We start from the raw sequence: 26,440 nt of genomic DNA on the forward strand, positions 1-26,440 counted from the left end.
CAAAAGCACAATCCCTCCTTCTCCCTGTACCTCTCCCACAAACCCATGCTTACTTGCATTTGCAGTAGTCTTGAGGACATGAATAAGCCCAGTCACATTTGCCTACACCTTTTTTGCAAGAAGGGGAATGTAGTCTGGCAATGCTGAGCCACCAGCTTTGAAAGCAATGTATTTCCAGGGAAAGTAGGGAGCAGCGTGAGTACTGAGTGCTGCAAGGGATGCAGGAACAAAATAATCTTATTTTTGGGTGGCAGTCAAACCAAACGCTTTCTAGTGGTGTGTTTGTGAACCTTTCTGTCACTCTTGTGTGTAGCAACCCTTCCCTAGCACAGCTGTTCCATACCTGAAGATGGGGCAGAACAATCCTGATCTCCTGCAGCCTTGGGCTGCTGACCTTCTGAGTTACCTTATCTTGCTTGTGCTGCTCACTGCAGCAGCTGGTGCTCTGGGACACACCACCAGCTGGAGCTTTAGCTGCTCCACAGGGTTAAAAGCCAACATTTCCTCTATGCATTGCTCTGTTATTGTCAGATCTTGTTACCATTTAGTAGTGGGGACAAAAAGCATCAAATGTGGCAAAGTTTGCCATTGGTCAAGTCTTACAGATCTCTGCAGAAAAAACAGGGAAATTACCTTCTATAGGGGCTAAGCCCATGTAATTAGATTTGTCCATGTACTATTGAGGTATGAATTTACCTGGAAATTCTCTCTGATGCGTTGTGGATTGAAACTTTTTGGGATCACCACCACCCCTCGCTGGACGTTGAAACGCAAAGCAATCTGTGCTGCAGTCTTGTTGTACTTCTTGCCAATGGCATTCAGCACAGGATCCTTCAGTAAAGGAGGGGAGGACACATTTACCCTGGAAAAAAAGTGCGAAGGAAAAGAAAACAAAAAACCTCCTCATCTTTAATGTCAAAACACAGAGGCATCTACTTGTTTGTGGACAGAACACTGCACCTTTTGACAAGCAGGGTGAAAGACAGGAGAAAAGCTTTGGCTTTTAGGTTGGCGGGTTGTCAAAGGCAACTTCCTATGCGATCTCCTAACGTTGACTTAGTTTCTCCTTCCTCACCTAAGCCTCACACATTCCCTGTTCCAAACACTTGCCTTCTGTTAGAGGAGACCTAAGGCAACCTCCTATGCAGACACCTGGTATTCTTTGATGACAGCATGCAGCAGGAGTGTTGAAAGTTTACTCACAACAGTCATATTTAGACACTGAAGTTCAAAACTGCTTTAAAAAATGGGGGCAGAGGTATTTTGCATGGAGATACAGCAGTGGACAACTATGTTTCCCTGGATATTGTCTTTCTATCAGAAAGTAAAATGGGGACTTACCATGATTCATCCCTTGAGGTTCCCAGTGGGCTGTACCCAACAATAACGATGTCATGTTGTCTGCAAAATTCTAGGAGTTTCGGCTGGGTGAAGTAGGGATGGCATTCTACCTACATGAGTAACATAGAATGATTAATCAACAGGACCAGAAACGGAAGATATCCTCATATTTGAGAGAGCTACAGACCAGGTGATGCTTTCAGGAAAGGATAGATGTAAATTAGAGAATAGGGAACTTCATCTGTGGTTGCTATTCAAATTGTACATTGCTGGGTGACTGAAATGAATTAATTTTTGTTTGTTTGTTTTTTTGTGGACAGCAGATTAGCATCTGCAAATATAATTTGGCTGCAGGAATCTTTTATTGGCCTGCAGTGGAAAGGTGTCAATAAATGGAGATTATGGAGGTGAGGCAAGGATGAGAAGGATGAGAAGGACCCATCTCATGTGGGTCAGCTCTCCATTTCTCTGCCTCTTGCATTCAGGATGACTAATCTGATGTTGTTTTTAGGAAAGTGTTGGCATAAGCTGTCCCAGTTAGAAAGGTGAGGTGGGTATACAAAAGGTGAGATTATGGCCTTGTTGTGAGCTCTGCCCTCCCACGTTGCAAACACTGCTCTCTCACAGGCATGGATTTTCTGGCTGTGATCTCAGACTCTGGGAAATGGATGTCTAAAAGGTGACAGAGCAACCACTGTTTGCAGTGGTTGCTATCTGGCAAGTCTGAAGCTATCTGGCACTTCTATGCTTCCTGGCTAGCTGCCCTAAGATGGGCTTAATCTTTTGCCTGGTTTTCCTCAACCCCAGGAAGCATCAGCAATGCTCAGTGCAGTTGTAGGGACACACCAGAAACAGCAATTGCATTTTGCACCCGCTGGGCACATTAATACCAGGGAAGGGTGCTGGAATTTCCTATTCTCTCAGGTAGCCTTTCCCTCCAGGCCAAAAACAGAAATGAAAGCTGTGGCCAGCCCCCTTGCCCTGCCTCATGGCCGTTTCAGCCCTCCAGGCCACGCACTGGGAGTGGGAAGTTGGTCCCGGTTGGTCCCTGGCCTCTTCTCTATTACTGCTAATGTGGATATTTGTTTGTGCCAGATGAGTCAGAAGAGCTTCCCAGAGATTTCTAGGAAATGCAGTGACCTGCCAAATGCTAGAGCCAAAGGTACTGGGCACTCAGATGGGTCACTGCCACTTGTCACCTTCTCAGAGCCCTACTGCTGTAATTTAACTCGGATGTGCCTGTCATCCTTATGGGATTGTTAGCTCGGGCCAGTCACGTAACAGGGTCTCCTTTAATTGAGTGCTTTCTCTATCTCTTACAAACGTCTTATACGAAAAGTACAAGAGTACAGCAAATTCAGAGTCGCTTCTAATGGCTTTTACACTTGAGAAGCCTGGAGTGACTCAGGATCTGTAGGGTTGCGCTGGTGTCAGTTAAGGTGGACATGGCTTCATTGAGGACTGGTTAGCTCTGAATGGCTTCCTTGGGGATGTTTGGACTTGAAATAAGGTACAAGGCAGAGGTCTAAGATCTGCTTTGGCTCAGCATCCAGTCTTGTTATGGAGCTTTGACACAAAGGCATCAGTTTTACAGTCCTGGAGCAGAAACTGAGGAAAGCAATTGCTCCAGAGCTTTCAAATATTGATCTTTAGCCTAGATAGGAAGAGTAATATTTTTAAGCTAGAAATGGAAGTATGGAGGGCGACATCTGTGGCAAGGTACACATCACCTTTCTGTACATGGTGGCTTAGGCTGTGTGTTTGCATTCCCCAAAGGGCAGTGGCAGCATGGCAGGTGCTGCCCTTGGCTTGAAGTCATACCTGGTTGCTGACAGGTTTGTACTTAAGTCCTGGCTTGTTCATGATCATCTCCAGTTGCCTGCGGTTGAAATTGGATACTCCAATAGACTTTGCCAAGCCTGCATCTTTACATGCCTCCAGAGCCTGCAAAGAAAGCAAAGACAAGAGGAGTCCCACATGTTGGCTTGATTTCTTGGAGCATGCATTTTAGAGAGAGGTGGAAGATAGACCATTATTGAGACCCTTTGCTGCAGCAGAACTAAGAGCTCTACTGGCATGAGGGCTGGTGTTGTCCAGGCAAACCAAACTCTATTCCTGTGTCGACCTGTTTTCCAGACCAAACCCTAATGTTTTTTTGCCTCCTGTGAGGGTAGAATTTGTCTGGAGAGCAGAAAGATTTAACTCAAGATATAGATGCTTAAGTGCCAAGCAGCTGCTTTTAAAGAGCTTTGCTTACTTTATGCTGCTTTAGCAGTGCCCCAAAGCTGGAGAAGGAAAAGTGAACAAAACAGATTGCTTTCCTGATAAGTCAATTCACTCCTTTTGATTGTAGGACAGTTTTTCATATGAAGTCTTTATCCAGTGAAATCCCCTAAATATCTGGCAAGGCACATCACGCAACCTTCACAGAAAACTTCAGTGCAGTATCAAGCAAAAGGGGGAAAAAAAAAGGTGGATGGGAGAGAGGCATTCTAGATGTTTTTTCACTTTAGACAAATCCTAGTAGCTGAGAAACTCTTATGAATACTGGATATGAATATATTCCCTGGTCTTTGTTAGCTTCATCTGCTGGGTTGTTAAGGGGAAAAGGGGTCCTTTCCTATGTTCTTCCCCTTTGCTGCCCAAAACTCTTCACACAAATAATTCAGTGACTGTTTGAGGCAGAGCAGACCCCAGCATGGAGCTGGATGCCCTTCCAGGTTTTGTTATTCTTTCTGTCTCACAGGAGCTGAAAGCAGGGAGGTAAGAGGCACTGTGTGTTTGATGACCTCTAGTTGGCCTCATATGCCTTCTATCACTCAGTGACAAGTCAGCAAATACAGTCATCTGGATTAATTTTTGATGGCTAGCACCACACTGAGAGAGGGAAATTATCTGGATTGAGTTGAGCCATTTTAATTTAGATTAATGCTGCAATTTTCAGGCAATCCCCACCACCTATTTTTCTCTTGGGTTATTAGCTGAAGAGAGTGGCCTGCTATAGCATAATCTTTACATTAAACACCAGCTCAAAGATAAAAATATAGCAGTGTTTGGAGAGCTATTGCTTTCAACATCTGAGCATCCATTCTGTGAAAAGAGGGGAATTAACTGCATTAGCCAAATTCCAATGTAACATAAATAGCTAATGTGGAAGTCCCCCTTCCCCGAGACCCAGTCTGGATGGCTCAACTGACAAGGGAAAGTTCAAGCCCTCTCTGGGCTCTCTCCCCCTTCGAAATTTCACTTAGAATTTCACCATTCTTCATCTTTATCTGCTGTACCTCGAGTAGAGCTAAACTGGGACATGACTATCCAGATCTGGACAGTGCAAGCTGAAGTGGAGCACGTAGTAGCACCTCTTATCTCTCTTGGTGTGAACTGGATGTAATTAGTGATGCTATTTCATCAGGCCCAGTGCAGAAAGAGAGCTGACCAGCTCTGGCCATGAACTAAAGAGGTGTCCATGGCTTTGAGAGGCAGAAATGTGAGGAGATTGCTAGTTTCACTTTCTGCCTCTCCCAACGTCCTGAAAACCAAATGACATTAGGCCTAATGAGACTTGTGCCTGAAGGACTAGAGCACGTCACAAACAAGTGTAGGGTGCAATCTTTCAGGCAAATGCTACTTCCCTCCAAGTTTTCTTACCAGAAAAATCTTGTGTTCCCATCTGATAAGTAAATGTAGAAGTGAGTGAACTTGTTCTAGTGGCAAGTGATGGCAAGGTCTTGGGCTTTGTTTTTCGAATTTTTTGGGTTTTTTTTTTTTTTTGAGTGGGGAGGTGTTGGTACTTTTTTTTTTAAGTAGGGATTTCTTTGTTGTTTGTTTGGGGTTTTTTATGGTGAGCTTCAGGGCAAAATCTGTTTTTTCCTGCAAGTGAAAAGATTTTACTTTTTGCAAGATGACCTAGTCTCTTCGGAGGACTCCAACTTTCTCTTTCTGTAAAGATCTGATAAAGGGGAAAGATTGGTAAAAACCTAATGATAAAAGCTTCAAGTAGTGAATGTAGAGTGCACTTAAAGAGGGAATGTGGATGCCTGATGTTTCAACAATGTTTTGTTATAAAAATAATTAAATTATAGTAAAAAGAAACATGCTTAAGGATAGAAATAAAATTTATCCATGGAGATAGTAGAATTCAATCCATTTGCCCAGGCAATTTGCTTCAGTTATGTTTATGAAAACCACAAATAAAAATGAAGATGAATATCTGTGGATTTAAAGCATATATGGATGGATGTTGTGTTTGCTTACCTCCCAAGTGGCACATAAGTCTGTCTCATGGTAGATAAATTTTCCATTTTCATCTTTTGGGTAGAGTGCATCTCCAGGCTGAAAAGAAAAACCATACTGCTGTGCTTTAAAGAAAAAAATTCACTCCTTAGAGCAAAAATTTTTCATGGACTCTGTTTCTACTAGTAAACAATAACAAAAAAATTGAACAGTTTTCTGAAACACCCTAAGTTCAGCAGGTCATTCATGCTGGGCTGACCACATCCTCATATGCTAGAACGTCCTTGGATACACTCCTGAACTGTCACATGAGAGTACACTCAGGAGTTCCTGGATTGCCTTGTTTTTCAGTAAACTTTTGACCTTTATGTTATGGCATCCAAAAGACTTGTCTCCTTCCAAAGGGCTGGGTTAGAGTACCAGCCTGTATTCTCTTCTACTTCTTCCCTCTTTTTTTTGGACCTTCCCTTGCCTTCTGCTTGTGTCCTATTCACTTGGGAACTGGACTAAGCTGGTACTCTTCCCCAACAGCTGGAGGGTCCAAGAACTACTAGCAGTAAAGGGGTATGGGCATAGCTGACCTCTTTAGTGCATTATCCACCTTTCTTTCAGCACCAGAAACTCTTTCTCCCAATCTCTATACTCTGTAGGCTTCAGAGATGATTTATGAGCTGATATCTCGCAGGCACAGCTTTCTCTTATTTGCTGGTTGTTTCATTGCTCTTGCAAGCAATGCATTAACACCTTCCTCCCTTGTGTCTGATCACAATTTCACTTTTGTGTTTTGCTGGGGTTTGGTTTTTCTTTTTTTTTGAACAAAAACTCTTCAGTGATGTTTGGCATTTGATCTGACTTCAAACTGCTACATTTCAAAGGCCTGGGTACAAGATGTTGACGTGGTGACTCCTTGGGAACATGCAGCTGTGACTAATATGATCAGTAACTATCACCTCCCAATTCAGTGGAGTTCAAATCCAAGGCATTTAATGGGAAAAGTGAGGCTAAGGAAAACACAGCCTCAGATTTCATAGGACCAAGGTCTCAGTTACAGACATAAGCCTCTCTCCTCCAAATGTGCTGATTTTCCTCAGAGAATTCCACGAAGACAACTTGTTGCTTTTGTTGCCCTGTCTTGCTGGAAAAAAAGAATATCTTGACCAGAAAGAGGTAGGTGGCTGTTGTGTGCATATTTTTTCTATTAGAAGGCAAAGTGTTTGCCATCATAATGTGAGGTGGAAAAGCTTTATTTGCAAAACCACCCCATAGTATTTTGGAACAAACCATTCATCCCATGATACCCCAGCATACTTTCCAAGGACTGCAAATTCAACATATTAAACAGTTGGACCTGTTTAATTTTAGTAAATGAGTCTGAATTCAGGACCTTTTTACTCAGTCCCACTTCTAATTCACTAACTCCTATTCAACTTTTTTTTTTATAGTGGTCAATAGGCAGCAGTTATATCAGCTAATTTACCGTCCTCCCATTTTCCTCTATCATTTGTGATTTAAAAATTAACCAGGTCAGAATGAATGGTGCTTGGAGATAAACTTCTCTTGACTGAGATGTAGTGTGAACTACTGTGGGTTTCTACAGTGATCAGCTCTTCCTCCTGCCTGCAGAGAACTCTGCAAGATGTTGAAATGCCGTAGTCTCTGCTCAATAGCCTCCAGGCAAAACTTTCTCTACCAAGCTATCTTTTTATGAAAGGGAATTTCTGAATGGAAGACCTGCCTGCAGATGGATGAAGTGCTGAGAGAAAGGCAGTGTTTTGATGGTGGCAGGGTGGAGGTTACAGGGTCATTAAAAAGGTCTTTCAGGAGTTGATCATGTATTTTAGCTCTGGGTTCTCATGAGCTACACCATACCAGTCATTCTAGAAATGCTGATGTCCTCTCTTGCGGTTTCATCTTAATGTTTTACACCGGATGAAAGGTGGCTTTTTACCATGCTGCTGCATGAGCACTGAAATCAGTGTGACAACACCGTACAGCCACTGCCATTATGCAGGGTCCCATCTTATCATGTCATGTCCGAAGTCTGGAGGCACTCCAAAAGATACCAGACAGCTTACTTGCCAGTTTAAAACCCAGCAGCTGTTAACCACTGAGAGGAAAAGTCCTGCTCCCATCATAGTAATTTTCTCACCAACACATGCAGAAAGACAAGTCTGCACATCCCCTTGCTTTCATAAAAAGGTCTTTGACAAGCAGGCTTTCTTAAGAAAACAATTTTAACAACCTGTGGATGCCTGTCCTATAAATAGAAGGGCAACAGGAAGTCAAATAGTGATGCCAATGATCTGTTTGAGTTATTCTTTTAAAATTACGAGACACATGAGACTTCTTCAGTGTAACACTAAAATACCTGCTTTCCTGTCAGATGACAGAATCATTCAGTTGGGATGGATTTGCAGATCATTTAGTGCACAAGTTGATGCTTACTGATGAATCAGTTATCTGAGAAGAGTCCCCTAAAGAACCTGCTGGTTTTTTACCCCTAAAATACCCAGGCAGAGGGAGGACATGTGGTGGCCTGTTTCTGCTGTTTACTGCCCTGCTAGGGTGGAGGACCTGAGCAACACTGCTGAGGGCTAAAGGCAAGGAAGGACAAAAGTCCTGAATGGGAAGTCTACATGGGGAAAAATACCATAGGTGTTTTTAGCCTACAATAGGTGTAGGCTAAAGTTGGTAGGTCAGAGAATATTTTCACCCCACATGGTGGTCATTCTTGGGCTGTTGAAAAGCAGCGGGACTTTGCTGAGTGGTGTTCTATGAAACCATAGTTCTCTTACTCTGCCTGAAAGCCCCATGACATATTGCTGGCTGTGCTCTGCAGGACATGTCTCTTACTGTTTTCAGGGTGCTACTGTAAGTTCTGTCTTAAGTACATCACTGCTTCCAACCAGAGACTGCTTTTGCTAGACTTCTGGGGAGGAAAGCACCAATGTTTGAAGACTGGGGGGAGTAGGAGTTTCTTAAGAGTTACACCTTCATGCTCCTCATCAAAGGCAAGCATCACAGGCAGGATGGGTGTATTTGTGAGAGAGGGAGCAAAGAAAGGAAATCTGTCACCACTGTAAAAGGATGGGGTTTTTTAATTTTGTTTTTGACACAGAAAAATGTATATTTTTCAGGAAGAAAGTGACTTATTTTTTTCTCTTCTCTCATGAGAAACATGAATGAATCTCTAGGTCTGCTACTCCTTTAACTACTCAAGATTGTTGATACAAGCCTCAGGGAGTCAGATGTACATTACTTTAAAGCCAGCTGTCTATATCTTTATATTGTGAGACAATGACCTTCACTATGTGGGAGAATGAACTACTAAAGAATACAAACACAAGAAAAGGGAAACAGGAAATTGCTAGTGGTGGGAAATTTTCAAAAATGTACCCAAAAGGATTCCATACGTGTGACTGTATAAATAAAATTTTAATATCAGAGTCTGGTTACTTCTATACAGGTCTTAATAGGATATGGCCTCCTCAGGGGGGAAAAAGGGCTGCAAGTGTAATGTGATAGCCTCATTGGTAAATTGCTTCCTATCTGATAGTTCTGGTAATTTGGAGTCTTGCAGCAAAATATGATTTTAATAATCAGAAACCTTTCTTGCAAAAAGAGGCCAATTTAGAGCTCAAACCTTGCTCAGAAACAATTAACCAACTAATTCACTGACTCTCTTCTCTCTTAGGAGAAGGATTTAATTAGTTCAAAACCACTTAAATGTTTTGGATGTCATTCTCCTCATTTCATTTGCCTTTATATCATGTACTTGTAGAGGAAAATTGTAAAGCAAGGTACAAAAAGCTGTGGAAACTGAAAGTGTGTGGACTTGCAAGAGGGAGGCATGGAACTGTGGTGTGAGCTCCTTGCATTCAAAAGTTTTGCCTACAAGTTGCCCAGAGCCTGCAGTACGAGGGAGTATCAGACTTGAACATTTAAGAATAAGAGATGGACAACCCATGTTTGGCACCAGCTGGGATCTAGTGAAGCTGAGTGCTACAGTTATGGAGATTAAGATCATAACCACAATTTGCCCAGCAGCTTTGATCTGGGACAGGGTAAGGAAACCAACTTGGTGACGTTTTTACCTTTCCCTCTCCCCCTCCAAACTTTGCCCCTGGCCTGTTGCTGCTTTGTATGTCCTCTTTCTTCCAAGTCACTCTCTCATCATGGCTCAGAGGGGATTCAGACACATGTACTGCTCAGCTATGGTAATTTTTCAGAGTAGGAGCTGCTCAACCACAGTTGGGAGACCCGTCCTTCCAGCAGAAAGTCTCCACACAACATCTCCCCTGGCCGGTTCTCACACCACCTATAAGCCTCTCTTTGGGTGGGTAGTGCACAGAAATACGTGTATGCAGTTTAAATCAAAATATATGTTATCTGCCAAAAATGCTATTGACAACATAGGCTGGAAGCTGCAAGAAATTTGCTAAATGGAGCGTATTAGTTGAAGCTAAGTTCATGCACTTTTTCCAAGCATTTTTTCTCTTTACCTTGAAAGCCATAGGCAGCTCAATAATGTAGAGGTCAACATAGTCCAGCTGCAGGATCTTCAGGGTTTTCTCCAGAGTGGGACGCACCAGCTCTGGGGGGTGGCAGGTATTCCACAGCTGGGGAGGCAAGCACAGGCATTTTTGGGTGCCAGGAGGAGCAGTGAAGCCCCCCCAACACACACTCCCTCCCTCTTGCTCCTCTGACAGAGCCCATTATGCAGACTGGAAAGACATTGTGGTCTCCATCATTGCAAGGCAGAGATGAGGGCCTTGCCTTGCCTTCTGTCAGAGCCAGGTACAGAGGTTAAGTCAGGAATTCTTGCCAAGGACTGAAGAAGTGTTGACCCAGTAAAGGCATTATAAATTTTTTTATTACAACACAGGTTCTTCTGAGCTGAGTATATTGCAAACTCTTGCTCAATGAACTTAGGCAGATTCCTTTTGTTTTCCAAGCATATGCTTTCACTGAAAAACTTTGTTCCACAAGGAATCTGTGGTCAGTTTTATGCCTGAAGGCAGAATCTTGGATCATGTGAGTTAGCTATTGAACAGCCAAGCACCCAGCGCTAGGAGAGCCTTCTGGTTTTCTCCTGTGGCCGTGGAGCCTGAGAGACTGCTTGACCTAGGGAAGTTTTCTCTCATTCCTCAGTCCTCACAGGAAGATGAGTTTGCTGTAATGCAGGTGTGAGTAGTTAAAGCACATTCTTCTGGACCTCTTTAATGCAAACTGCTTCCTTTCAGGGCTATGCCCCGAGGTTGCTATGGAGTGTGCTTAGCTGGTGAGTGTTCAGGACTATCTCTAGCTGAACTCTGCTGATGCAAGTCTCTTGCAAGAATAAAACCACAGCATGGTAATTAGTAACCTAGAGCTCTTTGTAAACTGATTGAATTTTGTCGATTTTAACTGCTGCAGAATTAACACACAATAGAAGGTTTAAAGTGCTATTTGAATGCACACAATAAGTTGGGCTATTTTCTTTTCTTCTTTTTTTTTTTCAGCTTGCAAAACCAAGTGTGTGGAGTCTTATTGAGGTTTTTATCACTTTTGTTGGTTGGAAAAGCATGCTGTTTGCTGGTATGATCATTGTCTAGTCTGTTCTGCAACTAAAGCTCACAGCCACTGCATACCAAGGTGTAGAATGAATTTGTTCTAAAGACTCAAAACTTGAATTGTGATTTAAAGGAGAAGATGTTGATTATAGGTGTTAAAGGGCATAGCCTGTGTAAGCTTTAAGCTATTCCCCGGGAAAACAATCTGCTCAGTTCTGCCCACAGAAGTAAGGACATGTTAAGCTGTACTGAGAGCAGGATATCTGACCCTGCCCTAAGGTGACAAACCAAAATATCTGGAAATTCACACTAGGCTTTTCTTAACTGTATGCTGCAAGATGTGAAGAGTTTAGGATCAGCAGACAGTGGTAAGAGGTAACGTGTACTACAGTAAGGAGACCAAGGTCCTGCTCTGAAGAGTTTTAAGTTGTTCCACTGGATTTACTGAAAACCTTTGAGCTATGTGTTTTTGAAGCATTTTATATGCAAAATGAGAGTAACTTGTATTTAAGTAAGGAAATGACTTTGTAGACCCTTCATGTCCAGTTTGTTTCTGTGTTTTAGAAATTTGGCAACCTGATATATATTGGCTAGAAGTAGTTTTTCTGAGTGCCCTTTCTAGCCCTGTTCTCTTGAGCTCAGCATTTGCCAGTGAACATATTTCCCTCTAAAAACTGCAGCGGTTCTGAAGAACCAGCCTTTAAAAACAGCAAACATTTGTACTATGTCAATACATAGATGCCATGGAAACTTGAGAGTTTCATAACTGTTTTCATGATTTGTACAAGTTATTGTATTATCTACCTAAGTAGAACCCATGTTTGAGCAGTCAAAGCTGCCAGCTGGCTTTGGCATTTTAGGACACCACATTTCCTGGAAATGTTACTTCTAGTTTAATGAAAGAAATATCCTGGGATGAAAGAGGAGACCAAAAAGGTCTTGCTGTATAAGCCAAGTGAGATGTTGGCAGTTGATATAAAACCTCTAAAATTTCTGGATGCTGAGCTACTCTGCCTGATCAGGCAGCCAGCAGCGGGAGCCAAGTGCAAGTGCTGATGATTTCAACTGGCAGATGCAGCGCGATCACACCAGGTCACTGTTCCAGTAACGCTGCCACTCAGCAGGGCTGCTCTCATCAGTCCCTGCTGATGGATCAGCCTTCCATCTGCAGTATCTCTGCCTAAGGAAAGAGCTGCACAAGGGGCTTGAGTCTGAAGGCTCTTGGGAATTTCCAGTACTTCTGATGTCAGTAGGGCAGAAAACATAACTAACTACTGTAGTGCCTGGTGCTTCCAAGAATGGTCTGTGTATCTACCATGTTTCCTAGAAGATGCAGCAGTTCATATCAATCAGTTACTGATCCATGCCTGAAGTATCTACTGGGTTGAGATTTGACTTAAGTTTGTGAGATACCTAAGTTTGTGAGGTACTAAACTAAACTAAAGATACATAAGGCAAGGGAGATCCATTCCCATGCCTTCTGGGAAGTTCAGAGCTGCTGTGAGACCTTTGAGTGAAACCTGTGAAAATCCTAGATTGTGATGGATTGAATTAGTTGCAGAGTATTTTCAGTTTCTGCCTTTGAAATCTTTCAAAGAGTGTAGAAAAGTTATAATGGACTATCATCCTGAGCAGCTGATGTTTTGTCAAGCACAAACAGGACACAACTGTAAGATAAATCCATTTGTATGTCATCTCACAGACACATGGCAGGCTGGGAACACAGGCATTGGCTGTTGTGGTACTGTGTGTTGCTGCCCTGTGACTTGCAGGACCTGCAATTTTCCAAATGACTCAGTGTTTAAGTAGTGATTATCGACTAGGAAAATCATCTGGTGATCAGATTAGACAACTGAATACAGAAAGGCTTAATGAGTAAAGGAAGTTTGAATATTTTACCAGGAGATGTACTGTCACAGAGCCTAAAAGTTGATATGGGCAAATAAACTGCAGGGAAAGCAGTTGAGAAAGTTAAAATACTCAAAATTGTTAGGACATCTGGTTCTAACCTTTTGGCACAACTTGGTGGTTTTGATTTGTAATATTACTGATAATTTGCAGTAATGAAACTATAAAACTGTTGAAACCAAATATTTTCACTGATCCAACATATTTGGCATATGACAGACTGAGAAATTCCCCTGATAAAGACTGAGAATTTGAGAACGTGAGGCTTTTCTCAGAATGTCAAGGTTGTTATCAGTAGAACCAAGCAGGAAACTTGGAAAAGAGGTGCATATTTTACAGATTGAAAATTGCTGTACTTGGAAATTGGTCTACAGCTGCTAAAAATCCACTTGGTCTGCAAACTATCCAATCTGAAGCTTAGTTTTCCCAGATCATGGAACTTAACTAAATTCCTCACAGTAAGCCAGGCCTCTCATCCCATGGGATTTTTCACTCTAGGAACAGTGGTGTTTATTTGCAAGTCTGTTGAGTAATTGTGGATTACGTCTTATTTGGGAAAGGAGAATGGGAAAATATTAGGCTGATGTGTTCAAAGAAGCACTGCAGGAAGGACTGTTTGAGGCCATAAACTCCCTTAGAAACTGGATAGGCACCATCAGTCTTTATTCTGCGATGTGCAATGAGCTGTCTTATACCTGGGGTAATTCATTGTAGTTGTGACAGCTTTTGTCAGACACTTCATTGGACAAGGGATTTCATTGTTTTAGGAGACAGCCAAGTTATAAGAGTTAAGACCTGAATGTATTAAATATATATATATATATATATATATTTATAAAATCGCTCATGCATTACTCTAGCTTCATTGCTCTAGAACAGAACATCTTCTCTCCAAGTAAGTTGATTCACATCCTAGAATGTTTTAATGGCAGGTGATACAGTAACTAAGGGTGTAGTTTGATGAGTAATTTTCTGGCAGTAATACCAATATAGGCACAGCTTGCTGATCTCCCATACACAGACACTGGCATGCACGTGCTTGCTCCCACCCCTTTCATTGTGCAACCTCGTGGCAAACCTGCGTAGGGAATTGCTCTAACAGTTGCAGGATCATTGTCCAGATGGGGCTCTGTGTGTGGCAGCACGTGTGGCACAGTAACAGGTTAGGCAGCACTTTAGGCTGAATGTAGCCATTGGCTTAACTTGAAGGTGCCTACTAACACTAAGCAGAAGAAATGTTGCATGGTTCCCACTGCTATCAGAGATTTAAACAGAGAAAAGCTGTAATTCCTGTGCCTCACTGCAAACCTAGTGTTCATAAAGATATGCAGCAGTCTGGCAGTGCTAGGAAAGAACAATAAAGGATGTTGGGTCTGGAAGGAAGCATTCCAGATGTTGACCGCTGGAATTCTTAAGAAAGACCATTCGCGGAAATCCTGGATTTAGTGTAAATAATCATAGTGCAGGTTCTCACCTTGCCACAGTAAAATATATCTTCTCGCTTGATCTTCCCTTCAGCAATCTTCTCCCGGATGGCTTGTCCCACTTCATGCTCGTTGAAGTAGACAAAGGCACCGTCGATGTGGCGGTACCCAGCATCGATGGCAATCTTCACTGCCTCCAGACAGGAACCTTTGGGAGTCTGATGGGAGAAGGAAAAGAATGAACATAGTGTCAGCCTACTGCTTATCTCTGCTTCAGTGCTAGAGCATCCCTGAGATATGCGCAAGATTTGTGGTGTAATTCATCCTGAGTGATCATCCCTTGCCTCCCCAGGCAGCCACGTTCCAACTTCTAAATAAAAAAGTGTTGTGCACTTTTTCTCAAAACTGCTGAGCATGTGGGATTGGACTGGGAAAAGGCAGCAAAGCAAAAAACTGTCTCACTGTCTCTGTGAAAGAGAGAATACTAGTGTCCTCAGGAAGCAGAATTGAATGCATTTGATATGAAAATCATTTCAGAATTTCTTATCTAGAGTGCAAGGGCTTTCTTACAACAGCTGTTTGATAAAATCGCTTACTCAAGGGGGAAGATGGCTTTTTGGTTGAGTAGAGCTGGTCAACCACCTGCTGATCAGAAGCTGTTTGAATAACCTGGACCTTTCAGCAGTGCAGGAATTTGGATTTGACTTTCTCTCCTCAAATCAACTTACAGCTGTTGGTATCACAATCTGAAGGTCAGGACTATCTACTGGTATTCCCAGTTCTGAACAGATGCTTTACTGTGTGGTTAAGAAACAGTAGTTGCTTTAGAGTATATTTGTATGTATTTTACTGCTTCAGTTTAAGGTGAGCCAAAGAAACCTCCTAATAAGTGACATTTTTCTACTGTGTGTTGCATTTATGTTTGCTCATCATTGCCAAAATTCAGAGTAAGCTTGTTTTTTCAGAGCAGTCATATTTTCCATATTTTCCATTAGCCAATGTAGCAAGCAAAATTACATGTAGGCCAAACTAAGCAAAAAAGAATAAAACTGGTTACTGAAATTATTTGTCTGGTCACTAAAATTGTACTGAAAACAACTTATGGCTCCTACACTTTTTTTAATGAGAGAGCAGCTCTAAGTGGTGGTGGCCAAGGGTGTGGAGCTATGCTGTTCTCCCATCCTTTTCATGGGCATTGCTCTGCTGCAACAGGGACATATGATTCACTTTAAGAAAAACTGAAATAGGGCAAGTAAAACTGCTGTGTCGTGCTGCTGTCTGTCAAAAACAAACAGCAAGAGTTGGATTTTGCTATCTGCAAGTGCAGGGCCAAGACCACACTGCTGCTCCTGTGAAGAAAACAGATGCCAGAGGCATCTGGAAATGAGACAGTATGAAGAGAGGATGTCAAATTTGTTGGTTTTGACAATGCCAAGAGAAGAAGAGAAGCAGGACTTGCAGTAAGTGTTGTTGGAAAGGACCATTTTTCACCATAGTAATAACTCTCCTTCCTCTCTCTCCCACCTGTCCTTTTACAGCTGCCACTGGCCTGGCTGTCCATGAGTTTATCATGAAAGGAACAGCTTCTCTTCCACCACCCACTGAACTAAAGGATGTGAAACTCATAGTTGCTATAGCATGCTTCAGTGATTAAGGACATTGCCTTCCCTTCCATGTTCATGAAAGAAAAGACTTTGAAGGACTGCTGAAGACACCTGGGGTTGTCTTCATCCCTGTCTTTCAATCCCAGAACTGTAGGCTGGTGACAGATCATTCTGGGATAATGGGACCATATTTCAGCCTGCTCACTCAGTGTCCCATCTTGCCTGACTCTGAGAGGCACAAAATGGACCAGCTTCTGTTTGGCCTTAGGAGGAACTTTCTGCTCCAGCACGCAGTGCCTAAAGGTTACTTAAAATGCAAAGCTGCTCACACGTGCCCTGATTTATTACAGACCTGAATGAGGGCCGAGAAGCAAAACGGCACAATTTGGCACTCTAGAGTGTTTACAGCAGTGATGATGCAATGCTGTGTGCTTAATTGAGGGAGACAATGAAACACTTGTTTCAGTGCTCTGCTGCTTTCATTGTGGAAGCCTCCCAAAAGCATGCTCAGCCCCTGTCCGTGCCCTTTCCTGGTTGTCAGTCGATGTAATGAAGACCATGGCAGCTACCAGCTTTTCAGGCACACTTTAATGGCTACTTTTTACTTGGGGCATGCTGGGCAACGTTACAGAAGTGCCAGGCATGGAGCAATGACAACCTCCAACATGTTCTCTGCTTTGTCCCTGCCTGAACCTGCAGGAGAGGATTTGAGAGAGGCATGAAAGCTCTGACATGAGTATTACAAGCCTGTGGTGACTGATGACATTAACCTCAGACCTCTGCCCCAGCAGTGAGCCACACGAGGCTGGAGTCGCAGTTGCAAAGCTCAGGCTGACTACCACAGAGCAACAGGGCTCAGCTGTAAGCTCAAGCCTAAGTGATTATTAGTTATCTGAAAGTCAAGTATATTTCCAAAAGTGCTATCAGTGTTTTTTCTCTCTGAAATGTGATTTTGCAAACAGTGTGTCTTTCGGATTTCTTCAGCCTGTTTGACTTTTGCCATTCAAGTGTATGAAAGCAGAACATTTAGACGACACTGATGCATTACCATAATATAGATTTTGAAAAAAAATTAAAATGTCTTTTTTTTTTTTTTTACTTTTTCCATATGTTGAAGAGACTGAAAATGGGATATGAACCCAGTACTAGAATTTCCCCTCTTCACACTCTTAAGAGATTGCACGAACACAGCTTCCTATTATTTCCTGATGCAGAAACTCTACCAGGCAAGGAAACGCTGGTTATTGAGTTGCATCTTTAGTCACCAGGGCCCATTTGGTCAGTAAGAAAAGCAGAAGGAATAGGTGAGAAAATGTAGAGTCTCACATGTAAAAGAACAGCAGAGTTTCAAACATGGAAGAAGGGTAGAATAGAGGGAAACACTTGCAGCTACTGCATCTGCTTTTGCCTGAATCCGTTGACGTGTTAGAGCTCAACTTCTGTGAATTTCTTAATTTTTTATGTGGGACTTACATCTGTCCAAATAATCTTGTGAAAGACTCCTCCATCTCAAGGAATAACCTTATTCTTTAGGGGCTCAGGGTGGCTTTTTTTGGATCAGGTCTTGATTACCGATGACCGGAGATGGGTGTACGTTACATATATATATAAATATGTTTTTATTGCACTAGTCCATTTCATCTGATGTGGTATATTAGTTCTGACAGATTCTGGTCTAAGGTGCTTCATATAAAAATGCAAAGCAATCTAGGGAACAGTTTTTGGAAAATATTGCCTCTATTGAACCATCCCAGCTGGAGGTCTGAGACATCTGTGAGTCTGGAAACTTTATACCATATGTTTATTTTCATTCTAATGGAGAAACTATCATTTCTGGCATTTCACATATTTAATCCTTCCAAATCCAGCAGTAATGGGCTGTGGTAAACTGTGCTGATGAGTTGCACAGGCTAGTTATGTTGTGATATCGCCACTTTTTAGAAGTGTTGCTTTAGGTGTTGTATATTATTCCATTATTTCCTGACAGACCATACCAAAGTTGGGTGACTCAGACCACCGCTGCTCATCCATCTTTCCATCAGAGAAGGCACAAACCTGGATCTTTCCCCTCTACTTTGCTGCTCAGTCTGAGGTGTTTAAATCTCTTCTGTCTTTCACTGGTCTTCAGTAGTGACCAGATCAAAGGTTACCAACTGAAAGCCAACTTTTATTTAAGTGCAGATAGAAATTTGTGATGCATCTATGCAGTATAAGGGTCAGCACCACTTATCACAGCAACTGATGGAACCACACCTCCCAGGCTGTTTGGCCATGGGCAGCCACCTTACTGTACTCAGAACCCCAGACCACTTCCCTCTCCTTCCTGCGGGTTATACTCCCTTAGTACATTACCTAGAATGCAGTTGCCTATGCTGCCAGCTCACTCCAGACAGGGCTTTATTCTTGCACCATTCCTGAAAGAGCAGGGCTCACTTTTAGAGTAGTACAAATAGTAGATGAGGTAATAAAATGTTTCTCTGTCATAAACCTTTATGCTTTGTTAGTAGTAATTCAGGACTCTCTAGCTTTGGCCCTAAGACAAATCTCTGCTTCTTTACTACTTTTTATTTAAGCATAGATAAGAGGTGTTCTTGATCCTTCACCATAATTAATGTTTCAGCTTCTAATCAGCGTGCCTTGCAACTATGCTACTTTGATCAAGGACTCATTTTAGAACTGGAGTTTTATAACCACTTGTGCACAGTAAGTCAGATATTTTTCTTCAGCGCTTTTGCAGACAGTCCCTAATTTATGCCAAAGAACCATATTAAATTTATCACATGTTTTATGATAAAAGAATAACTGCTTGGTTGACTAGGAGGACTTGCTCAATCACTAATAAATTTCTTCAATAGCATCTGTGTTATTTTTAAGATCATAAAGTTTAAGGAAACAAGAGCACAATTATTCCCTCTATCAATCAATAGCTTGTAAACCGGCTGATTTACCATCATGCATGACAGATTTAACTGGTATCTGTTTCCTTCAGGCTCCATGATAAATAAATCCAACAGAAGGGCTGGGGGAGCAGACTCTGATATGCACCTTCTCTGAAAGAAAGGAAGCAGCAATTTGGCTCCTTCTCCACAGATGAAGTAGCCAACTGGCCAGTTACCACTTTCTGTGAGTCTGAAAAAGCAATGTTCTTCATCAATTCTGTCTATCTGAACGGGTCTGCTCTCTTTTTCCTCTGAGACCATAAACTTTCCTAATTTTTAATGTTTATTCCAGACACCTTCTGTCACATCCCATTTTGTCAAAAACTATTCTCCCTACCATGGCAAATGGTTCAGCTTCAGTTTTGTTTGTGAGTGCACATGACCAAGCCACAGGAGAATGTTTTTGTGCAGGCATACCCATGAATTTTTCTCTTCCCACTCAAGTAGAACAGTATTTGCTCAGCAATGTTAGTGGTTGTCTGACTTATTACTGTTATTTAATGTCACAGTTCAGCTACCCTCCAATTCTTTTGCTTTTTCTATAGCATCTCTTTCTGGTCAGCAATTTCCATTGGCTTTCCAGCTGATTAAGAGGGTTGTTTCCAAAGACAAAGCTAACAGGACACACTGGCAGTAGATTATAATCTTGCAAAACCATGTGAACTGCTACTGTAGTCACTGTTTTTATGTCTTAACATCAGTATCGTCATTTATTCTTTATTAGTGTGTACGGTAAAGGAAAACAGTCTGACTCAGGCTCCCAGATTCTGCTCTGCCCTGTTTTATAGGAGCAACTTCACAGAGTTGCAGCAGTGTCAGCAGCACATGAGTGCAGAGGAAGCAGCACTTGAGGGAAGAAGCCCTTTACATTAGTCCTGAGCATCTCACCTGTTTAGTGCAATGCTTTGCAGTCTCTCAGCTGGGAATAAGGACCCTGGGAGAAAAAGCCTTCCTGATGTGTTAGGAGACACAGGGCAATCTTCTGGAAAAATCTGGGTTTAGCTGCAGCAGAATTACACAAGACATCCAAGCCATGGGCCAAGTGCTCCAGTCCAAACCTATAATTTAGGATGTGGTGCCGCTGTTTAGGAATCTTAGTCAGCTAAATACAGGAAGGAGAAAGTAGGTACATTCCTGGGCTCAGAGCCTCCTTCATCAGAGCTCGGCACTGACACACAGATTCTTATGCAAGTTTCTAGAAGCCCAAATGCTTATTTCCATTTGCCTGTTTTCTGGACAAACTGGCAAAAAGGATTGGCTTAAGATGTTAAGAACACAGCATAGAAAGCATGTGTACTGAAGGCCCTGCAGGAAAGCACAGGTTGAGTTTACAAAGCCAGAGGATATTGAGCCACACAAGGGTACATTCTTAGAATTGTTTAATCTTGTAAAAGAGAAGCTGTACTGTACACCTCTTTCTTGGAAAATGCAACCGCCAGCACATCCCTCTCTCTCACACACAGGAAAATCTGGCTTCCATCCCCCGGAAGCATTGGCAGCCACCATCCAGGAAGCAAAACCCAGCAAAGGGTTCTCTGCAAAAGCAGGTAGAGCTGGGAATGGGGGCAGAGAACACAGCTAAGAGCCCCAGGCTGCTCTGCTGGCCCAGAACTTCACTTTGTCACGCACTGTGTTGACTTGGAAGGTGGAGGACATCAAATATGCGCAGAGAAGATGGGAGGAATGGTGTCACTTGTGGTCTTGTGTCACACCATGAATGAAGGTGGAAAAGGGGTGCCTTTCTCCTCTAACTTGATGCTCTATCAGTGACCTGAAGCATGGGGTTTGTCCATACAACAGAAATTAGATTGCATAACTACAGATTTAGCATTTCTAGAATTCCAGTGACATTGTTATTCTAGGATTTAGCCAAAGCTGTCTTCAGGAAAGCCTTATTATTGTAGCTGGCAGAGGGTGCTGGAGTTATTTTTAACACTTGATTGCAGAATCCTCGGTTTTAGGAATGCTGCAACTTTTCACTTGGTACAAAATCAGTTAATGCAAGGTGAAGCTAAAGAGCTGCCATACCTTTCTGCTGGCAGCTAGAAGATTAAAGCAAACCAAGCACATGATGTGCGCACCTGGGACTCTGTGCTCACAGTGCTAGTGGGGTGGACTGGGAAAGTTTCCTGAAGAGCTGGAGGACACAACAGCCAGCTGGCTGGCCCTGGAAAGAAGGATCTATCCTGGAGGGTGGGTGCTATCAAAATACCCTTCAGACAAGCAATGCAATCACAGGGATGTATGAGGTACAAGCGGAAGATAAAGCACCAGCTTGTGCAATAAAAGAGAAGAAAAGGTTGCCCGTAGCTCTTCTGCTTCATTCCCTAGAGTTAAAGGGGAGAGGTTTCTGGCGCCAGTATGAAGAAGTGTTTGCAAAGGCAAATGTAAAACCTGGGGAATTCCACCACCTAGTTAGCTGAACCAACAAGAGTTGGCTTTGAAGCCTAGAGAGGCATTTTCTGCACAGTGCTTTCAAGTTTTGACAAATCTGGCCTCCTAGGTCAACCAAAGAGACAATCCAGACGTTAGCTTCCCACATGAGCTGCAAGAACATGCTTACACTTTTTTTTGGAGAACTGTGGGGAATCAGGGACACATAGGAGTGCACAGCCATATTTATCGTATGGAGTCGGTCAGGGACATTTTATAAATGGAGCTTTGCCTGGAAAATTGGGCTCTAAATGTTCTTGCCAAAAACAGTATCTTTCAGTTGTGGTAATCCCAATTACTCACTCATAGGGGTTCAGTTTTTCCCCTCTTCAACAATGCCAGTGATTCCCTGTCTCATCTTCTGTAAAACAATCTGCTTAACTTTTATTTAGATAGAATGGTTTTCTCTGTGGCTTTTGAGCAGGCTTAAAAACCCCCAGCATATTTAGAAAGCCATAGGAAAAGAGAAGAATAAAAGTACTATTTTTTGGGTGTCAATATTTGGATTAGTATTATTGCACTGGTAACAGCTAACTTTGTCGTTTTTGGAAGAGGGGTATATTGAAACAGCTAGTGCTTGTCACTGCAGCATGCAGCTATGGGATGGAAAAGGTCTGTTCTCTGTTTGGTTACTTTTCAAATAAGAATCCCTGTGACTGGTTTTGAGTAGTGCTACTGTCCTAAAAGCTTATCTGGATTAACTCTCTATTAGTTTTGGATCTGGACCGGTTAAACACGATTCTACACTGTGTCATAAACAGACACGTAGTTTGGTGGGTCGTGTTGGCACCTGGTATCCACCATCCAAAAGTTGTCCTGATTCCCAGACAAAGTTGTCACCTCCTAACGGCGCCCTTGATCTGGGATCATTTTCCTGTGGAGCGCTCTTGCCGTGTCCAAGTCTGCACGTGTTGGTACCGTGCTTGGGAGCCAAATGGCATGAAGCAAGAGCCAGCCCCTCTGCTTGGATTAGGCATCACTGCACAAGGCCAGGCAATTATCTGGTTGTTAATAGATTCATTTTTGCAAGTCCTCAGCTCTGTGTGAGGATAGCTCTCTTGGTCCTGGAGCAGTCTGAAAATGTTTTCATGTAGTAGCTGAGATGTCATTGTAAGTTAGACGTACTATCATTTAAAGAAAAAGGGATTTTGTTTTAGGCATGCTGGAGTGGCTGGGGGGAGGGGAAGAAGTTGTTCTGAGCACAACTCTGCTCCTTATAGCAAACTAAAAAATTCACTATTTTCCAGGACCAGCAATTTTGTGTCCATTTTGCTTAGAAGTCCTCCCTTGGTTAATGAACCTTGTAGCTATAAAGTTAGTCTTTCATTCACACTCATCTACAAGGCTGGGCTCTTCTTCATTATGAATTTTACATGTTGGCCACTTCAGTAAACACATTTTTTAATCTGCTACACATGATTAGACACTAATTGTATTCACAACTGGAAACAGGAGCCATTAGCACAGAGCAGAGATTAGTAATACTATCACTATGTTTTCTATTAAGCTTCCAGTTTCATGGAAATGAAGAACCACAGAGATTTCATCAGAGAAGATACATGGAAGTAAAAGAGCATTTTGTAAATTCAGTGATTTCTTAGAACCATGGGTTTTGTGCAAATCAAAGTATTAGGAACAGAGTTTGTGTCTTCAAGAAAGTTGCATACAAGAATCTTTCCTCCAGGTTGACAATGTGATAAGCATTTTATCAAGTTCAAATCTGGTTAAAATACCGTTCTTACACAAAAGCTAGGATTTTCTGAGTCTGCCACATTTCAGGAAAAAAACATCTACCTCTTCTAATTACCTGATTTTTCTAATTATATGACTTAGGGTTCCTTTCTTAATGAGATAAAGATGCAATCTTGGATTTATGTAAGCCAAAAATGTTCCATTGTATAACACAAGATTACAGAGAGCCAGTAGGAACTAAGGCATCAAAAGGCGGTTGCAGGCAGAGAAGACAACAAGGCTAAACATGAAGAAGGAAGTGTTGAAGACAAATAAATGGAGGAAGACTGCTCCAGTGGCAGAACAGAAAAGCTGTATGGTTGAGGAAAAAAGGAGAAAGCAAGACAAATCAGAGGTAGTAAACATGCCACTTGAGCATATAAAAAAGGGAGTTTTAAAATGTGTCACACACCAGTAAGCTTTTAGCAAAAGTCATTGATGAAATCTGAATTTGTTCAGAGACCCTTTTGATTTAGTTTAACCTTCTAGTGTGTACCCTCACCACTTTGTTATAAGGAGTTTGATCTGTGAAAGCACTTTTTCATGTGTGAAACCACTTATTCCCTTGGCATGTTGACCACCTCTGTAGCCAACAGCAGGGATGAATTAAGGCAATACTAGAGCCCAATCACTGCAGTTTCTTGACTCCTCAGACAAGCTCTTGCCCAAGAGCCAAGTTGGTCTGTTGCCTGCTAAAAGCTTATGCCTGCTGCTGTACCTCTTCAAGGCATCTGGGCACCAAATATCAAGAAATCCTTCCTTTATCTGCTCTTGGCAACTGGGTCTTGCCAGTAACTGACTTAGCTAAGGAATAAAATCTGAGCAATTAATCAGTGAGAGCATCACTCAACACCAGGATACCAGCCACTAAAGGTATGCCATCTGCAGTCTGTGCAAGCAAAATCGCCTGAGTATGGTTTAGTCCCTCAAGCACGAAACTAACTGAGTCACGACTCCACGAGCGATCCGGTGGCAGATATTGGGTTTCAGGGTAAATACTGTTCAGTGTGAAGGCTAAGCTTAGAGTTTACTAACAGGCAGGCAAGGAGCCCTCCAGGACATGTAGCAGATCAGGCAGAGTTGTCTTTCTGGGCTGCAGGAATGTATCTCCTTCCCTTCACCCCTGACTCAATCTCCACTTGGACATATGGTTTTAGGATATCCTCAGAGACAGAGGGAGCATGAGGCTACCCTCTGAAACATCTCAGAAATCCCAACCCTGAGAGATCTGATGCTGCCACATGTCGGCCAGCCGTAGCTCCGCTGCTCCAAAGTGCTCCGTGAAGACAAGAACTGCATGAGGTAATACTGCTGCTTAAAAACCAAAGAGCTTGAGAAAGCCAGTGGTGGTTACCAAAAGGGACTGTGAAGGGACACAATGTCTTTTGGAAATGCTAGAAAATGTTAGGAGATATAACCCGGTAGCTTTAAAAAAAATTAATTTTGTTTTAGGAATTTTATTTACTTCTTAAGTTCAAGGCATAAATAAGGCTTTGTAATCAAATATCCCAGCTGACTTCCTCAGCTCTGTTCAAATCATGTTCCCAGTATTTTACCTCGGAAAAAAAAAATAAAAATCCCTGGCCTACATCTGTGGTAATTTCATGTAGGTTCATAAAGATCCCTTCATTAGAGAGCTAACTTCATACTCAATATTTGCTGAGTTCAAACACATATTCATGTGTAATCATTTACATTAAAAGGACTGAGTTATTTTCTTTACATATTTATTTTAATAGCATGTCATGGGAAATAAGATAAGGCTGTAAGAACACTTGGATGTCAGAACAAGTCCTGCTCTTGTCACTGCATCTCTCATCTCTTTCAAGAAAAAATCCAGAAGCCACGTTTACCTCAGGAGGAAGACAATTGTCTGAGTCAGAGTAGGAGAAATTTATAGGTGAGAAATCAACAAGTGGAAGCTCAACAGTGTCTGCAGAGATCTCAGGTGTCACTTCTCCCAGGAACGCTCAATACATGATTCATTTTGTAACTTTGTGTCAGCCTAGGTGACTTTCTTTACAAATTACCTGAAATCATTGCTGTCTGCAGACAACCCTGTTTCAGAAGCCAGTGGTGGCTTTCCAGGAGGAAAACGGGCGGGGATTAAGTTATGTGTAATTCTTCCCTCACTGCAGCTCAGAGGTCCAGATCCCATCATAGGGACAAATCACTTATTACCTCTTTTGACTTAACAGCAGCCTATGGCAGCTCCAAAGGCAGGCAGCTTGCAGCAGGAGTGCCAGCACAGTTAAGAGTGATCGAAAAAGTTTGTGCATGCACATCCTCATGTGAGGAACTTTTTGACATAAATGATCCTATGAGAGCATTAGAGCCTGTTAGACCTGTACAATGAAAAATTACTCTGTTCAGCTTCTAGCTTGGGTGTAAAAAGTAATTCAGGGTGCCAAAATAGTTTCTACTTATCCAAACCAGATTTTTTTAACTTGGTCACTCAGACTGGATCTGGGAGCCCTGGATGAACTTTTCCTCCCCCTGATTCAAACCAGCAATTTCTTCTTAAACAAAACACAGACTGTCTGGGCACTCACAAGGGTTACTTTGTGGTAGTTAAAGATTTGGGGAAATGGGTCTCTCTTCGTCCTGGCTGGATGCCATACCAAGCTCTTCAGCATCCAACACTGTGGGGCTGGTGGGCAGTGCACTTTCCCATGGGGAGGGTGCTCCTCCTGCTCCAGCCTGTGCATGTTTCCTCTTGCCTCCCTCTAGCTATCACCTACCCCACAATCATGTTATTTCCCTGAGCTATCTGATATGAATTTAATCCCCAGAGGCTGAGGAGGACTGAATCTGGTTTCTCACCGCCCATGTGGATTCCCTTACCAGTGGGCTATTCAGGGAAAGGCAACTGCTACCTCCAAGTGCTTTAATAATTCTTTGATTCCTCAGCTTGTACTGCCAGTGCCCAAAATGAAACGCTTTGCCATTTGTTTTGCCTGAAACTATTCCACAAAACTGCTTCCAATTTATGAATGGATTTGGCTACCTCAGAACCTCATTTTTAGCTAAGTCGCAACTTGCCAACAGCCCTCACCCAGTGCTATTCTTGAGTGCTTTGCCCAATCTTATGTTTCAGAAGCAGCGCCTGTGTACAGTGTGGTTGCTACAACCTTCTCTCCAAGCCCTGTCCTCCTTCAGTCAAAACAGGAAGGCAGGAGAGGAGCTGTGGCCAAGGCCCCTTGACCTTCCAGGGAAACAGGGAGTATTTATGTGGAGACACTGGACTGATGATCTTAGCTGTGTTGACAGGGATG

At 42.5% G+C, this 26,440-nt stretch overlaps 1 protein-coding gene and 1 long non-coding RNA gene across 4 annotated transcripts in view; one reads left to right on the plus strand and one right to left on the minus strand.

Moving 5' to 3' along the window:
- Window positions 1–18,919, plus strand: part of LOC147653671 (uncharacterized) — a 30,820-nt gene extending 11,901 nt beyond the window's left edge. Inside the window, exons 1-2 of one of the 3 annotated variants that reach the window (XR_015285672.1) lie at window positions 10,817–10,855; window positions 15,997–18,919. This is a non-coding gene — a long non-coding RNA (uncharacterized LOC147653671). Of the gene's footprint in view, window positions 1–10,816; window positions 10,856–15,996 lie in introns of those variants that run through there. The other 2 variants (XR_015285673.1, XR_015285671.1) reach the window with 2 other exon arrangements.
- Window positions 1–26,440, minus strand: part of AKR1D1 (aldo-keto reductase family 1 member D1) — a 34,819-nt gene that overhangs the window by 3,628 nt on the left and 4,751 nt on the right. Inside the window, exons 2-7 of the mRNA XM_023938234.2 lie at window positions 14,509–14,676; window positions 10,077–10,193; window positions 5,596–5,673; window positions 3,163–3,285; window positions 1,342–1,451; window positions 697–862 (exon numbers count right to left, since the gene is read on the minus strand). Of these exons, the coding sequence (XP_023794002.1) occupies window positions 697–862; window positions 1,342–1,451; window positions 3,163–3,285; window positions 5,596–5,673; window positions 10,077–10,193; window positions 14,509–14,676 (762 nt within the window). The remainder of the gene's footprint in view (window positions 1–696; window positions 863–1,341; window positions 1,452–3,162; window positions 3,286–5,595; window positions 5,674–10,076; window positions 10,194–14,508; window positions 14,677–26,440) is intronic.

This window comes from Cyanistes caeruleus, chromosome 4 (genome assembly GCF_971803275.1).
Source record: "Cyanistes caeruleus chromosome 4, bCyaCae1.hap1.1, whole genome shotgun sequence".
Taxonomy (NCBI): domain Eukaryota; kingdom Metazoa; phylum Chordata; class Aves; order Passeriformes; family Paridae; genus Cyanistes; species Cyanistes caeruleus.